Raw genomic sequence first — 15,234 nt, 5'->3', positions numbered from 1 at the left:
TCAACAGAAAGGAAAGTGAGGCTGTCCCATCATTAGCCATTTCACTTCCATACTTATCCAATGCAAAAGCAAATGCTGTCAAAAGAACCAAGCATCCATTTTTACAAAGAACATTGTAAAAATAAACTGGTACCTCTCCAGACACTCTTGGGTGTCCATGTTCCAAATCACAATACGGCCATCAACACTTCCACCTGCCACATACTGTCCACATGGAGACCAAGCCACAACATTGAGGGTCTAGCAAGAAGAACAGAAAGTTTCATTGTTAGTTGTGGAATCACCTTACTTTCAGTTTTAGTATTGAACTATTGTGGTGATTATTAATGCTTTGTAGGATTTTCTGTGTAACCTGAAAAGAAATATACAGAAAGATGGTGAGAACTTCTGACTTCCCTTTATCAGCTTTGTGAGGGTTGAAAAGAATATATTTTAAAATTTATCTTATATCAGTCAGAAAGTTCAGAAACTATTTCCAGTTGCTACATTTCTGTAAATTCAACTAGATTCCTCTTTACTATGTGAATGAATATCAGTATCTCTCAGGCAATCTGCTTCATTATGCTGTCATTTACTTCTCTAAGCAGTGAGACTTCTGAAGGCTGTACTACTGGGTTGAGTTTACCTGTCAGGACAACCATCACAATTGAAACTTATAGTATGACTGAAATTATTTATTTACAACATATCCAAATAGGGAATGTTAATGGCAATCAGATCTCTAGACAGCCAATGGACCATGTGTGCAAGTATAAATCATAACTTTCTACATTCAAACTCTCATTTTCTCTTTCTACAAGTCTCTCTCACACACTATGGGTAAACTGTCCACTTAGGAAAATATTTCTAACCATTAACAAGCAACCAAGATTTAAAAAAAACTGCAGTGAGTTGTATTTCTGAGCTCAATAAGAATTCCAGTGTGTTAAAGGTAAGGGCTAGGCTAGAGTACAATGCACACATGCACTGTTCCAGAGTGTGTGCGCCATCATGACGCCCCTCCGGTGCTGCATCCATATGATCCAGCACTGAAGGGGTGTCATAAAGCTGCGCCACCACAGCTATGGCGCCCTTTAGGCCCTCTAAAGGGCCACTTTTTGCAGCTCCTTTTTGCACTCTCTGAAGGCCAGATCGGGTCTGCTACGTGCAGTTGCCATGGCTCCGATCCAGCCAGTAAAGGTGCGGCTGCATGCCGCCCATCTGTACAGCCCCATAGTCAAATTAAACAGGAGCTATTTAAAGGAAACTGACCTGTGTAATGAAATCATCTGTCAGATCCAGCTGATGATGCCAGGTTTCTCTTCTGTACAGTTTAATGACTTTCTCTACTGGAATGGCTAGTAGCTAGCAGAGAAAAGTGAGGAAGACATTATTAGTAATTGTGTGAATCTGATTTTTAAAATGAGTTCAGGTTTTCTTGATAAACAAATATTGATGCTTCCTATTACCCCAAGCAAGATTTCACAAGATATAGGCCCCATACAGACAGGCCAAAATAAAGCTGCTTTGAGTCACTTTGGAGGTATGCTGTTTAAACGATGCATGCAAAGAGTCCAGAAGTTGCACCAAAGCTGCGCTCCAATCCTTAGTACTGGATTGTGGCTTTGGCGTGGCTTCCGGACTCTTAGGCGGGTTACAAACGGCCCTCAAGGGGCCGTTTTCCCGCCGCCGCCATTCGCTGCGTAGGGAAGCCCCAGCTGCCAGACCATGAGGCTTCCCCGCGCAGCAAAAAAGGAGCGGTGAAATGCCGCTCCTTTTTTGGAACGCGGAAGTGGCGCCGCGAGGGGTGGAGTGCGTCCTCGCGACGTCACTTCCGCCGCGACACGTCTGGACGCACAGCGTCCAATACGTCAACATGGCGGCGCCCATGTGGATGGGCACCGCAAAAAAGTACGCGCTCCGCGTGTACTGGGAGGAAGGGCTGTCAGGAAGGTAAGAACCTTCCTAACCCTAATACGGCCCTTCCTAACCCTAGTACGTGCGGAGCGCGTACTTTATGGCAGTTTGTAACCCGCCTTAGGCATCATTTAAACAGCATACTTCCAAAGGGACTCAAAGCAACTTTATTTTGGCCTGTCTGTATGGGGCCAAAGAGACCTGAAACACAGCTGACAGATTCACTTCTGTTCCCTAAGAGCTACAAACAGTAAGCTGTTATAGTTATATGTTTTTTAAAATGTGTATCATGCCCTATATCCAAAGATCTCAAGGTGAGGTGCAATCCATAGGACAATACAAAAAGAATCTATTATATTAAAAACCAGTTCATGAACACTAGGTCTTAAATGTTTGAGAAAACAGCCAGGTTTTAATTTGATGGTTAAATGAGGCTAACAGCAGTACCAATCTGGGGGCTGCGTGGGGTCAATGGTCAAGTGTTTAAAAGTCTAAAATAGCATCTGACCATTGGCCATTCTGGCAGAAGCTGACAGAAAGTGAAGTTCAAAATATCCAGAGAGACACCTTTTGCTCACTCCTGATTAAGAAGACACAGCATTGAGGCAAATTATGACAATAATGTCACCAAGACACAGTCATCATTAGCCTTAAGTAGGCTTGTATCATTCTTCTACTGAGACCTGAAGTATACCATAGCAACCAATTCACTCCCAAACAGCCAGTGGCAAAGTAACAACAGATCAATCTGAAAAAGAGCAGTAATACCAAAAGACAGGAAAGGTTCATAACCCTGTCTACATCCTTTTCCAAATCTGTACATTCACACTCACAGATTAGAACTCAAGAGAGAAAGCAAATGTGTTACCTTTCCTGTCTCTGGTTGCCAGGAGAGTCTACATATTGATTTTGCATTTACCACATCATTACACTTCTTCAGCAATGGCCAACTTGTTTCACAAGTCTAAAAGCAACATATATTCATAGTGGTTATTCAAGCTGATATGAAGTCATCTAAAATTAAAAAAATGGAAGGAGCAGGGACAGTGCAGCACATGCCACAACTAAATGCTTAGTACAGGAGCAGTTAAAATCTCATTCTCTCAACCTAACTGAAGTTCAGTTCTGCAAGTAATTATCTTCATTATACAATACCTAGATGGAAAGCTGCAGTAATAGATTTCAGTGCAAAGCTATGGGTAGTCTCTTGTTTGTAATACACATGCAAACAGATGTGGCCCATGCGCACCTATCACTCTTTCTAGGTAGGGCATGTTTATGTTGTGTATCTTCAAATCATTTCTGATTTATGGCGACCCTAAGGCAAATCTATCACTTTTTCTTTTGCAAGGTTTGTTTAGAGGTGGATTGCCATTGGCTTCCTCTGACCCTAAGAGGGTGTGAGCTCCCCAAGGCAGGTTTCTATGACTAAGCAGGGATTTGAACCCTAGTCTTCCAGAGTCCTAGTCTGTCATTCACTACACCACACTGGCTTTCTTGGCTAGGATGCAGGGAAATATTCTCTAGTACTCTGCACTCTGTTCAAGGCCTTTCTTCAGCATCTGTCAAGCCCCAAGCTTGATGCTAGTGCTATGCTTCACCTGCTCAATGTAGGAACTTGGCCTATATCTGTAGGTATTCAAGTGTGTAGCTGAACTAATTTTATTAGTAACTGGCTATAGTTGTCATTATTTGTCACTAAACTGCATTTACAAGAGGCTCAAAGAAGGGTTTTATGTCCTGACTCCTCAAATCTATTGCTAACTTAAAGGTACAGCATCGATTCCCATTCTGTTGCACTAAATGTACACCACTGCCTCCATTTACTGTTACACAGAGAGCCAGCATTGTGTCATGATTTAATTACTGATTTTTTAAAAAACTGTAAGCCTCCTTAAGTCCCAATTTTGGCAGAAAACAAAAAGGGACTTCAGTGACTTTAAAATGGGAGAAAATTGTTGTTAGAACAACAACAATAATAGCCTCAGAAGATAATGCTTCTTCCCCTCTCTGTGTTTTTCATACTAACTAAACCAAAATAAAATCAATTTCTGGGAAGAGTAACTGTATTGATATTAATTTAATGACTTGTTTTTGTACAGAGGGAAGATGAGTTCAGTTTGGATTGTTCCATTGCTCTCCCTACCCCCAAAACTTCCTAGGAGGGATTGACATCTCCCACACAAATGCTCATATTTGAACATGGACAAAACAAATTGGTATAAGTCAATGTAGAAATGAGACAAATTCAAAACACTATTTAAGCATCTCATGTAGTAAAATTCCAAAAGTAGCATTTACCTGTTCTGAAATTTTCCACACTCGGACAGATCCATCACAACTTGCTGAAGCCTGTGGAAAGGAATGTTTTTAAAGCATTAGATCAACACATTATTGCCACATTAAAAATTATCTTTAAAACAGATCTGTGATTGGATATCATAACTGTTTAATCATACTAGACCAAATGTTAGTGGACACAGTGGTCCTGAAATATGAAGTCCCTCTGGCCAAGAGGAAATCCAATCAGCCAAGTCATTGGGTTGTTGCTTCCCTATAAAATATCAGCTGATGTGAATCTTGAAACAGATCTGGCTCTGAATATTCAGTTCACCTGAAGAAAATTCATTGAAGTTCAAAACCTCTGGCATTTTTTTAAAAATAATTTTATTATAAACATGACATAACAAAAACAAAAAACAAAACCCTTTGGCATTTTAAAACTAGTACTTGGTGCAATATTTTCCATAAAAGTTTATGCTACAATGTATCTCTTAATATATTTAAGGGTCACAAAACTTTAAGATGCCATAACTAGAAAGCGATGGAGGTAATCCTGCTACTGAGAGAGCAACCTGTTTCTCTCCAGAATACAGAAGGCATGCAACCCAGCATCAGAAAACCACGCAGCTTCCTGAAGCTCTTTTGAATCAATATACTAGGCTACATGCTATAAACAATTTAGCAGAATATATGTTTTTTGAAGTTAATGGGAACAAAAAAAGGCACAAGTAATCAGGGAACAGACTTTGTGATAATACCAGTAGCAGCCCATGACACATGCAAGAGAGCTATCCTCACAAAACTAATATATGAGACAGAATAACATTCTCCTAGTAGTTTTATACTGTGCTTTGAAAGCTGGGATATCAGTTCTCAGGTGCTCAATGAGCTATCTAGGAGAATAGCAGAAGCATCAAGTACAGTCGGCTCTCTTTATCAATAGATTCTTTATTCACAGAATCAAGCATCCACACTACAGCTTGACTGAGTGTGAGTGTGTGTGTGTGTGTGTGTGTGTGTGTGTGTGTGTATAGTCTAAAACCAAACCTTGATTTTGCCATTTTATATAAGGGATATCATTTTAGTATGCCACTGTATTTAATGGGATTGGAACATCCACGGATTTTGACATCCTTGGACAGTCATGGAACCAAATCCCAGCAGATACTAAGAGCTCACAGTGCAATCATTAATTTAGAAATTATGCTGCTCAAACATACATATAATTCTATTTCTTTTGTTCAAAACTGACACTGTAATACAGTACCTTGATACTACACATTTTAACACTTTAAAAAATTATGTTAGTGCATAAAGAACTGGTTTTCAAAGTAAGGAGAACAAAAACTGAGCAATGAAGCAGAATTCTCCTCTTCATAAATAAGAACATGAGAAAACATGGAAAGTTAATCTTTACTTTTGGTCAAATTCCAAGGTTAACTAAGGCGCGTTACAGAGTGCCCAAAAAGGGCGCTCTGCCAGCACTACCAGTTGCTGCGTCAGGGAACAGCCGCGGTCAAACCGCGTGGTTCCGGGACGCACCAAAAAGAAGCCACAAAAAAGCAGCTTCTTTTTGGGCCCCGGAAGTGGTGCCGCAAGTGGCCAATGGCGCACTTGCAACATCACTTCTGTTGTGGGACATGCGGACGCTATGCGTCCACAACGTCAAAATGGCGGCGCCCGTGTAGAATGGGCACCGCCATTTTGTATGTCCCCAGGACGTACTAGGGTTAGGGGCGTGCGTAAAGCACGCCCTTTCCTAAGCCTAGTACGTCCTGGGGACGTACTTTACGCCCATGCAGAATGGGCCTAAGACACTCCCTCACAGAAGGCAACTCCACCCAATCTTTGGGAATCCCTCACTTGCCTCAGCACCCTGAATTACAACTCAGCTCTCCCCCACATATGAAGTATTTTCAGGAGGCTCTGGGGGTTGCAAGGAAGAGGGAGGTGGCAAAAAGAGAGGCTGGAGATTTTGCTTCTGTGGATTGTCTTCCACCAGCATGGCACTGAATGGAAGCCCAACTCAATAAAAATGGCAATAATAAAAAAGCTGCCTTTGGATAGTCACTTCTCATTAGAAATTCAATTTTGCAATTGCATTAAAAGTACATGCATTAGTCTACATGCTCAAATTTTGCTGAGTAGATGTTATCTGAGCAGCTGAATGGATGGTGAAGCCAGAAAACCAATTCCATTCTACCTGAATCTCTATCACATGTTCTAATAAACAGTTTATCAAATTAACACTGAACTGGATTCTTTTGATTTTCTTGACATGGATTATTTTTGTGCTTGTCTATGACAGTAATAAAAATGTGTTCTATTCCAATTTTGCTACATCAACTACATGTGATGAATATTTCATTAGACCGCATTCTGACACGGACAGACCTAGTATTTACCAAGCAAGAACGAAATCTCATTTGCAAAGGTCACAGCACTAACTGTTCTGTTTCCCCACCCCAATCTTGGGGACTGTATTTTGGTGAACTGGTCGGAATCCTGCTGAGATCCTCAGGCCTAATCTCATAACTACAGTTTCAAGAAGGGAAACTACTATTAAATCACTTTGACAGTGCAATCTTATGCATTTGTACTCAGAAGACAATAATATTTATTCTCAGATTAGGCTGGCATCTTGTTGGTTATTCTCAACTGGAACAGACCTATTCAATCCATTGATGACTGGTGAGTCAACATGTAGGTAAATTCCATTGATTTAATGGGTTTACACTACTGAGGTATCAAAGAATTTAGGTCTACTTGATTTTATGTAATGTTTATTATTTTGATTTATTACTTTTCATAAAACTGCTTTTTTATTATGAATGCCACATAAAATAAACTAATATCTTCTCTTACATACTAAAAATAAGATGAAGACTTCAGACCCTATGTTAATAGGCTAGAATGTACTGACTGCAGTAGCTGTGTATCTGGAAAAAATGCTATACTGGTCCTGCAGGAAAGCAAAGGAAAGTCATAGAATCAGAGCATACACTATTAAGAGAGCAAAGGAAAAAATACCATAGGAAAAAGTTTTACCAGAAAAGTGTCCTTTGGATCAAATGACACACTTAAAACAGGGGCATCATGTCCTCGAAATGTCTTCTGCTGGCTGCTGTCAGCTATCTCCACTATCTTCACCACAAAGTCACTGGAGATAACCACAATAATATGGTCAACAAATGTATTTATATTATGAAATGTTGAAACTTTGCTTCATGAAACAAACAAACACAGTGTTTCTTCCATTTAAAGAATGGGCTCAATCCAATAACTGGCTAACAATCACACCTGAACTCTGTTCCCCTCCCCGCAACCTGAAAACCAACTTTGGTGTGTTTCCCAGAACTTCAAAGTCAGTTTTGGGGAACTATAGCGATCTGCACTGGGCAGAGGGATATGACCCTCCCTCTCACTTACACTGGAACCCACTGTAATGTCAGAGGAGTTCCATGACTAGTTATTGTCCTTTAACTGCAGTTCTGTACTATCAAGTCTGAGTAAACATAAACAATTACACATAATTAATTCCACCAAAACAACAACAACAACCCACCATAAAATTCATAAGGGAATACCTGAAGGACCGCCTCTCCCCGTACATTCCGTCCCGCACCCTCAGAACATCTGGGCAGCAACTCCTTAGGGTGCCAGGGGCTAGGTTGTCCTCCACTACGAGGACATTTTCCATTGCCGCCCCGGCCCTTTGGAACACGCTGCCCACAGAGCTCCGCTCGACCACCTCCCTGGCCCAATTCAGAAAGGATCTGAAAACCTTTCTATTCCATCTTGCATTCCCCGACTAAAGTCCAGTGGGCCTCCCTTCCTCTTCTGTGGCAAAGAGGATTGGCTAACGGGGGGTTTTATTCTGTTGTTGTTTTAAAATTGTATTGTATTGTATTTTTATTATGTTGTTAACCGCCCTGATCTGTGGAAGGGCGGTATAAAAATAAAATTTATTATTATTATTATTATTATTATTATTATTATTATTATTATTATTATTATTATAAAAAATCCATCTCTGTTGAATTTCTGCAATTCCCAGATTCACTCATGTTATCCAACATTTTAGACTTAAATCATTGTAACAGGCATTTTAATTGCTGATTAAACTGCTCTTCTAACTTGGATATTCAAAATGATCTACAACTGATGGATCAAGCATGAAGGCATCTTGTGCATTAAATGTGTACAATATAACTAAAAGCATACAAAATAATCAATATTAAAATAAAAGTAAACTACAGGGTGAATCTCCCTTTTCTGAAATTCCAAAATCTGAATCATGTCAAAAGTCCAAACATAGTGACAACTTTGTTTTCTGATCATTTAATATACACAAACCTTGTTTCTTGCACAAAATTATTTAAAATATTGTAGAAAATTAACTTCAGGCTATGTGTATAAGATGTATATGAAACATAAATGAATTTGGTGTTTAAACTTGGGTGCCTTCCCCAAGATATCTCATTATGTATGTACATCCAAATATTCCAAATTCCAAAAATATTATTAAAAAATTTAAAAACCCAAAATCCCAAACACTTTTGGCCCCAAGCGTTTAGGAAAAGAGAGACTAAACCTGTATTAATATCGAAACACCTAAAGTATATATTTAACAATGTTTAAAGAACAGCACAATTAAAACATTGCAATGCCCTCTTAAAAGCTCTTTTCTTAAAAACCTATGACTACAACAAGTACAAAAAGAGCAATTGAAGTAACACTCTGTATATACCAAAGGTGGTAAAAGTTGGACTATATCTCTCAGAATCTCCCATTAAAATCTGGACCACTATATTTTGACCACCACTGGCATATACTCTTCTTGACACTGCATGAAGCCAGATCCACTTCTGCACCTTCAGAGAACAGGAAATTGATATTATAGAAAGAGTTTCCTATGATCAAAGCAGCTTTGCATACCTCACTTGTACATTTCTCAAGGGAATTGTCAATTTCACATAGAGAGCTATGTTCCCACAATATGCCCAACACAAAAGGCATTCTTGAAGCATGTTGTTTAAACATGTGAAGATGGGAGTGCATCAGCCTCATGCCTTCCTGCATCTCTTTGCTCTCACGAAAGACTTGTTTGAAAACAGGAAACATCTCTGCATGTGGAGCATCTCCACCTGATCAAATACCTATTCCTGCATTCTTTGAATTACCTGGATCCAGCAGCTACTTTACTTCCATCGGCATTGAAAACCACATGATTGGCATTCATGGTGAAGCGTGTCAAAATACCATCTGGAACACCTTCTGGGAATGTATGGATCTGAACAGTGTTGTTAGACACTGCTGTAATCAGTCTTCCATTCTATAAATAAGGCAATACTTGCATTAGACATTATCATCCATTGATACAAGGAAAATAAATTCATTCTGACACAGAGCAACAATTGGAATCACACACACACCAAGTTGGTCTTGCATCCCTAGCCAACCCAATTAATGGTGGGAAATACTGAGAGTTGCAATCCAGCAATATCAGGACCACATGATTTACACCCCTGTAATGAAAACAAAGAAGGACTGAAGAAAAATTGCTTCCAGTTCCAACATTACAGCCAATTGAGCTATCAATATATTAGGGTAGAGGTAGATCATGAAGTATTCACACTTTTGTTTGTCTCACAGTACTAATACAGAGACAATAAAAAGGTGTACTTAACCCAGGGGCTTTTGTTGATTGTTTTAGTTTACAAATCACAGTGAAACCTATTTCCATTAAAATCTATACCTTGGTTAACATTTATACGCACAACTAAATGACAACCATTGAGCAATTACCTCTTGAAACTATTTACCACATAAGAATAGCATTAACAAACTAGCTACATATTGTCACTGAAAAAACAAAATTAGCCTTTGATCACAGATTTAACAAGGACATTTTGGGGGCAAATGTCAATATATAAGCTTTAGGGCACATCTAGAACAATCAGAAAGACCAGAAACGCCCAGAGTTTGTTCCTCTCCTTTCTGATTTTATTTTCCAGAACCATAAACATTTTGCTTATCCTAGAATATTTTCTATCAGCTCCCGGTGTGATCAAGGACATTTTATACCAGCTCCCCAGGCAGTTTACTATAACCCAGTATAATATCAGAAGGAACAGAAACAAAATCTGGGACTTTTCAATCTGAGAAAAATGGTAGTTACTGCAGTGATAACTGCAGTGAGAAAATGTATGTGTGTTTATAGTGTTGAAATTCACAAGCTCAGCATAAAATATCAACCTTAGTAAAAGGCAAAGGACTGGCAAATTTAGGGGCTAGTCTTCTTCTAGAAAACAACTGAATCTTACTGGAATTGCTTTAACTTGCCATGTTCACAAGGGGGGCAGAGTTGGTCTAAGTTTCACAGATAATACACTATCCTGGAAAACTCATTTGAGCATCAAACTTAAGAAAAAAACAAAACTCTTTGAACAAAAACAGTTTTGTTAAACTTTGTAACAAGAGCCTAACATAAAATTAGTAGAAAACATGTTATACAGTTTATAATCTTCTCATCTCATTTATTAGTGAATCCACAAAAAAGTTGCTACATTAGAAATGCAGACCAGATATTCATATGATCATGTTAATCATTTGTGTGTAAATGGTATAAATGATTGACAGGGAGAAAAGAAAGAAATCCAGCTCTTTCAGTTTACAAAAGCTTTAGTGTGTGATGACAATTATTAGTTGTCAAAAGGTGAACACTCTTCAAATCTGACATAAGTCTACAAAGCATGAACATTCAGTTGTTCAAAATCACTGCCATGTAACCAAAACAGCAAATGGCTGTGAAGCAAAGACCTCATCTTAAGTATTTTCTTTATGCTCAAACCTATTCGCTGATCCTGCCTTGACAAATAGGGAAGAAACACATATTGGAAGAACTTGCCATCACACAGATCATAGCAATACTTTACCCACATTACCTTGAGAGCAAATGAGTAGGCCTTTTCTCCCACATTAATTGACTTGGGATCATCATCATCTAGGCTTTCCCAAATCCTGACATCTCCATCACTACCACAGGTTACAATGCAGCTATTCAAAGAAACAAAATCAGCATTAAACATAAATGTATGTAACTGTACCAGAATTGTTGACCTTGTATGTGCTACTTACAAAGCTTTCATTAAAGTAAACAATAATAGAACATTCATTTTAAATGTAATAATTACTGAAAGTTAATACACACTGACCAACAGCAAAAGCAGCTATTCTCCTTTGTCAACAGCCACAACTGTGAGCATTTTATAGGGCTGAAATGTCTGAAACTGGGATTCGGGTGACTACCTCAATCCCAGACCTGCAGACCACCAAGGTCAAAACCTGGACACAGAGAAAGAGGAAACGTCTAGGAAAAATGTTAAGCCACAGACAGAAATGTATTTAAAAACAAATTGAAGCACTCTATGTATTGGAGTTGTCTAAGGGCCAAAACACACTGCAGAAATCATCCAGTTTGAGACCGCTTTAAATTCCCTGGTTTAAGGCTAGGGAATGCTAGGAACTGTAGTTTTATAGACATTTAGCTTTCTTGGTCAGAGAGTTGTGGTGCTACAAGAAACTACAGTTCCCAGAATTCCCTAGTACTGAGCCGAGGCAGTTAAAGCAGTCTCAAGCTGGATCATTTCTGCAATGTGTTTTGCCCCAGTGCATCCACACTGCAGAATTAATCCAGTTTGACACCACTTTAACTGCCATGGCCTAACACTATGCAATTCTGGGAGCTGTAGTTTTGTGAGACATTTAGCCTTCCACTGGAAACTACAAGGATTCCATAGCATTGACCCAGCATCCCACAGCATTGAGCCATTGCAATTACAGTGGTGCTAAACTGGATAATTTCTGCAGTGTGGATGCAGCCTAAATCTATCCTTCCAATGACACAAGTGAAGTGATTTTTGCACTTCAGTTTATTTTGCGGATTACAAGATCTGTCATTTTGGAACATGATTTCATTTCTATTTTTCCACCATGGATTCCATGATAATTTTGTCTTCATGTGTCAATGGCTTTTAATTATTGCATCCGATATCTGAAAAGCTGCCTTTTGTTGAGAATGACTGCGTACCTGTAACTGTATATAAAACTGTACTTTCAAATCTTCTAAAATTATTTACTATATAAACTTGTATCCTGACTTTCCACAAATGATAGCCAAAGCAACGAGGAAATACTGCAATATTAAACAATTCTGAAAACCATAAAACACAGGGGATGGTAAACAAGCAAGTAAAATTACTGTGGAAATAATATACTGGCAAGATCTGTAATAAAAAAATTAAATTAAAAAAGATGCGTGAGAGTGACAGATTCTCAGCCAGATTAAAAATGCTTGGGAGGGCTTTTGTTGATATAAGGAAATTCTGTCCTGTATTGTTATGATGACTATTATTAACTTTATTTATATCCTACCTTTTCCTCTAAAACTGGTACTCAAGGCAGTTACGGTGTTTCCTTTAATTCAAAGGCTGTTAGATACTGAGATGTAGAGGCAATACAAGGTCTGGAAAACTAGATCTGTATCAGTGTGAACTGTAATAAAGGCATTTCATGTACTGTATGTAGGAAGTTGTGCAAATTCCTTGTTTTTTTATTCATGTGAGACAAACACCCTTTGAAGCCTGTCACCAACAAGGACTTCTGCAATGTGTGCATTAGACACAAGAAAAGGCACATGCCAAAATTCATGCAACAGTTTTTTAAAAACACAAAAACATTTACCTTTTTAGAACTTTATCTTGGAATTAGATGCCATCGTAACACAACTCCTAAGTTTTCTGTGGGTTTTTCGGGCTGTGTGGCCACGTTCTCGAGGAATAAATTCCTCCGGGCCACGGCCACACAGCCTGAAAAACCCATAGAAAACTATGGATGCCAACCATGAAAGCCTTCGACTTCATAACTCATAAGATCTACTTGCTCCTACTTACACATATAGGATTGTGGTCTCACTTACCTCCCAGTGTCATCAAAGCAGACATCGGTGTGTCCTTCTGTGTGACCATATCGCATTGGTTTTTGTGACGAAGGCATTTTCTTTCTCTAAGAAAATGGCGTTTAACAAATAAATGTTAAGTGATGAGACAGATTATAGCAAAAAGCAAAGTTTCTAATTATTTCAGTGCTGTATACTTTATCCTTCAGGAAGAACAAGGAGGAAAATGAGATAATCTGCAAAAGCGTTGAACAGACCAAGATATTCTGCCAAAATTAAAATGTGGTGCAATCATATTTAGGGGCAGGAAGGAGACTTCAGGGACCAGTTTATGGCAGCCACAACAGACCATAGTGAGCCCATAAAAACAGTAAAGTAATGGTGAAAAACAAGACCAGAAGTGGCCAGTCTCAGGATTTCATTTCTCAGGTTTGAGTCAAGAAATATTTCTTCTGGGGGAAACAATTTTAAAATTGCCAGATGAGGGCAATCCCTGAGATTGAGATTTTTTTATGGGGCCAAAACCTGAGATAGAGGGATGACCCCTTCTGATGCCACAGGAGTTGGGATGTTACAAGGTGTAGCCCCTAATAATGTCATTAAGCATAGCCATAATCAGCCACAAATAATTCAAATAAGAAAGACGAAGGTGGAAACCCAGAGGGTGAACCTGAGGAAGTCACACTCTCTCAACCCTCAGAAAACACCAGAATACAGTATGTTCTCCGTAGGGTTGCCCTAAGTCAGAAATGACCAGAAGGCCCCGAAAATATGAACTCAATGGAAAATAACATAGCATCAACAAATATACCTGTAACAATTTAGCTTCAGCTCCCAGAATCCCAGACTAATAGCCACCATGGCTGAGGCTTCTGGGAGCTGAAGTGCAAAAACAAAAAGATTAGGGAGCTGGGGATGTTTAGCCTGGAGAAGAGAAGGTTAAGGGGTGATATGAGAGCCATGTTTAAATACTTGAAGGGATGCCATATTGAGGAGGGAGCAAGCTTTGTTCCTGCTACTCCAGAGAACAAGACCCAGAGCAATGGATGCAAGCTGCAGGAAAAAAGATTCCAGCTCAACATTAGGAGGAGTTTAAGAGCTGTTCGTTGGAGGCTTCTAGACAGAGAATGGTCGGCCATCTGCCAAAGGGGATGCTTCGATTGAGAGTTCCTGCATGGCAGGAACCAGGGCCCTTGTGCTCTCTCCCAACTCTGTCATTCCCAGTGGGTCCCCAAACTGTGCTCTTTGAGGGGTTTTGGACTCCAGCTCCCAGAATCCCTGACTATTGGCCGCCATGGCTGAGGCTTCTGGGAGATGAAGTACCCAAAAACCCCTTCAAGGCCGCAGTTTGGGGACCAGGCGCTTCTCAGGGCTACGCTTCTAGACTCTATCTAGCCTTGGCCTTTTTAGCTGCCTAAAAAGTTGTACAAAAACGATCACACAAAAGGGGTTCACTGGGCCCGAGGCGAATAAAAGGGCTCCTCCCCTTCATATCCCACCCTCGGCCCCGAATCCCCCCTCACCGCCTGGAAGAAGAAGGAGGAGGAGGAGGAGGACGAAGAGTAGGCCCCAAACACCGCTCTCACTTCGAGGCTTCCCGCGCTCCAGGCCTGAGGAGGAGTCAGGAACAGGGCCGCCTCCTTCTCTCTCAGTCTCCTCCTTCTCCTCGTCCAGGCCTTCCCTCCCCGCCAAGGACCATGGAGCCCAGGCGGCTCTGAAATAACTCGAAGGCGGTGAAGGAGGAGAAGGAGGGGGAAATGGCGGCTAGGCCTAGTTTGGCTGTGAGGGAGCATAACTAGCCAGGGCCTCCTCCCTTTTCCTTGGAGGATATTATGACTATTATTATTATTATTATTAATAATAATAACATTATCAAATAATAATCAAAAAGTATTACATTAAATATTATACCGACGTTATTATATTAAATAATATTTAATATAATTAATAATAACATTATTAATAATAACATATTAAATATCACTTAATATAATAACATCAATATAATAATATTTAATGTAATAATTTATTATTACTATTATTTGATATTATTATATTAAATATTATTATACCATTAATATTATATTAAATAATAT

General features: G+C 39.4%; 1 protein-coding gene across 1 annotated transcript in view; it reads right to left on the bottom strand.

Moving 5' to 3' along the window:
- The window catches only part of WDHD1 (WD repeat and HMG-box DNA binding protein 1), a 192,105-nt gene that overhangs the window by 21,931 nt on the left and 154,940 nt on the right, over window positions 1-15,234 (bottom strand). The window contains 8 exon segments of the mRNA XM_042450976.1: window positions 134-240; window positions 1,252-1,344; window positions 2,765-2,860; window positions 4,198-4,248; window positions 7,228-7,339; window positions 9,363-9,514; window positions 11,127-11,238; window positions 13,160-13,245. Of these exon segments, the coding sequence (XP_042306910.1) occupies window positions 134-240; window positions 1,252-1,344; window positions 2,765-2,860; window positions 4,198-4,248; window positions 7,228-7,339; window positions 9,363-9,514; window positions 11,127-11,238; window positions 13,160-13,236 (800 nt within the window). The 5' untranslated portion in view covers window positions 13,237-13,245.

The sequence above is a fragment of the Sceloporus undulatus genome, chromosome 1 (assembly GCF_019175285.1).
Source record: "Sceloporus undulatus isolate JIND9_A2432 ecotype Alabama chromosome 1, SceUnd_v1.1, whole genome shotgun sequence".
In the NCBI taxonomy this organism is placed as follows: domain Eukaryota; kingdom Metazoa; phylum Chordata; class Lepidosauria; order Squamata; family Phrynosomatidae; genus Sceloporus; species Sceloporus undulatus.
This window is presented reverse-complemented; position numbering and strand designations above follow the sequence as displayed.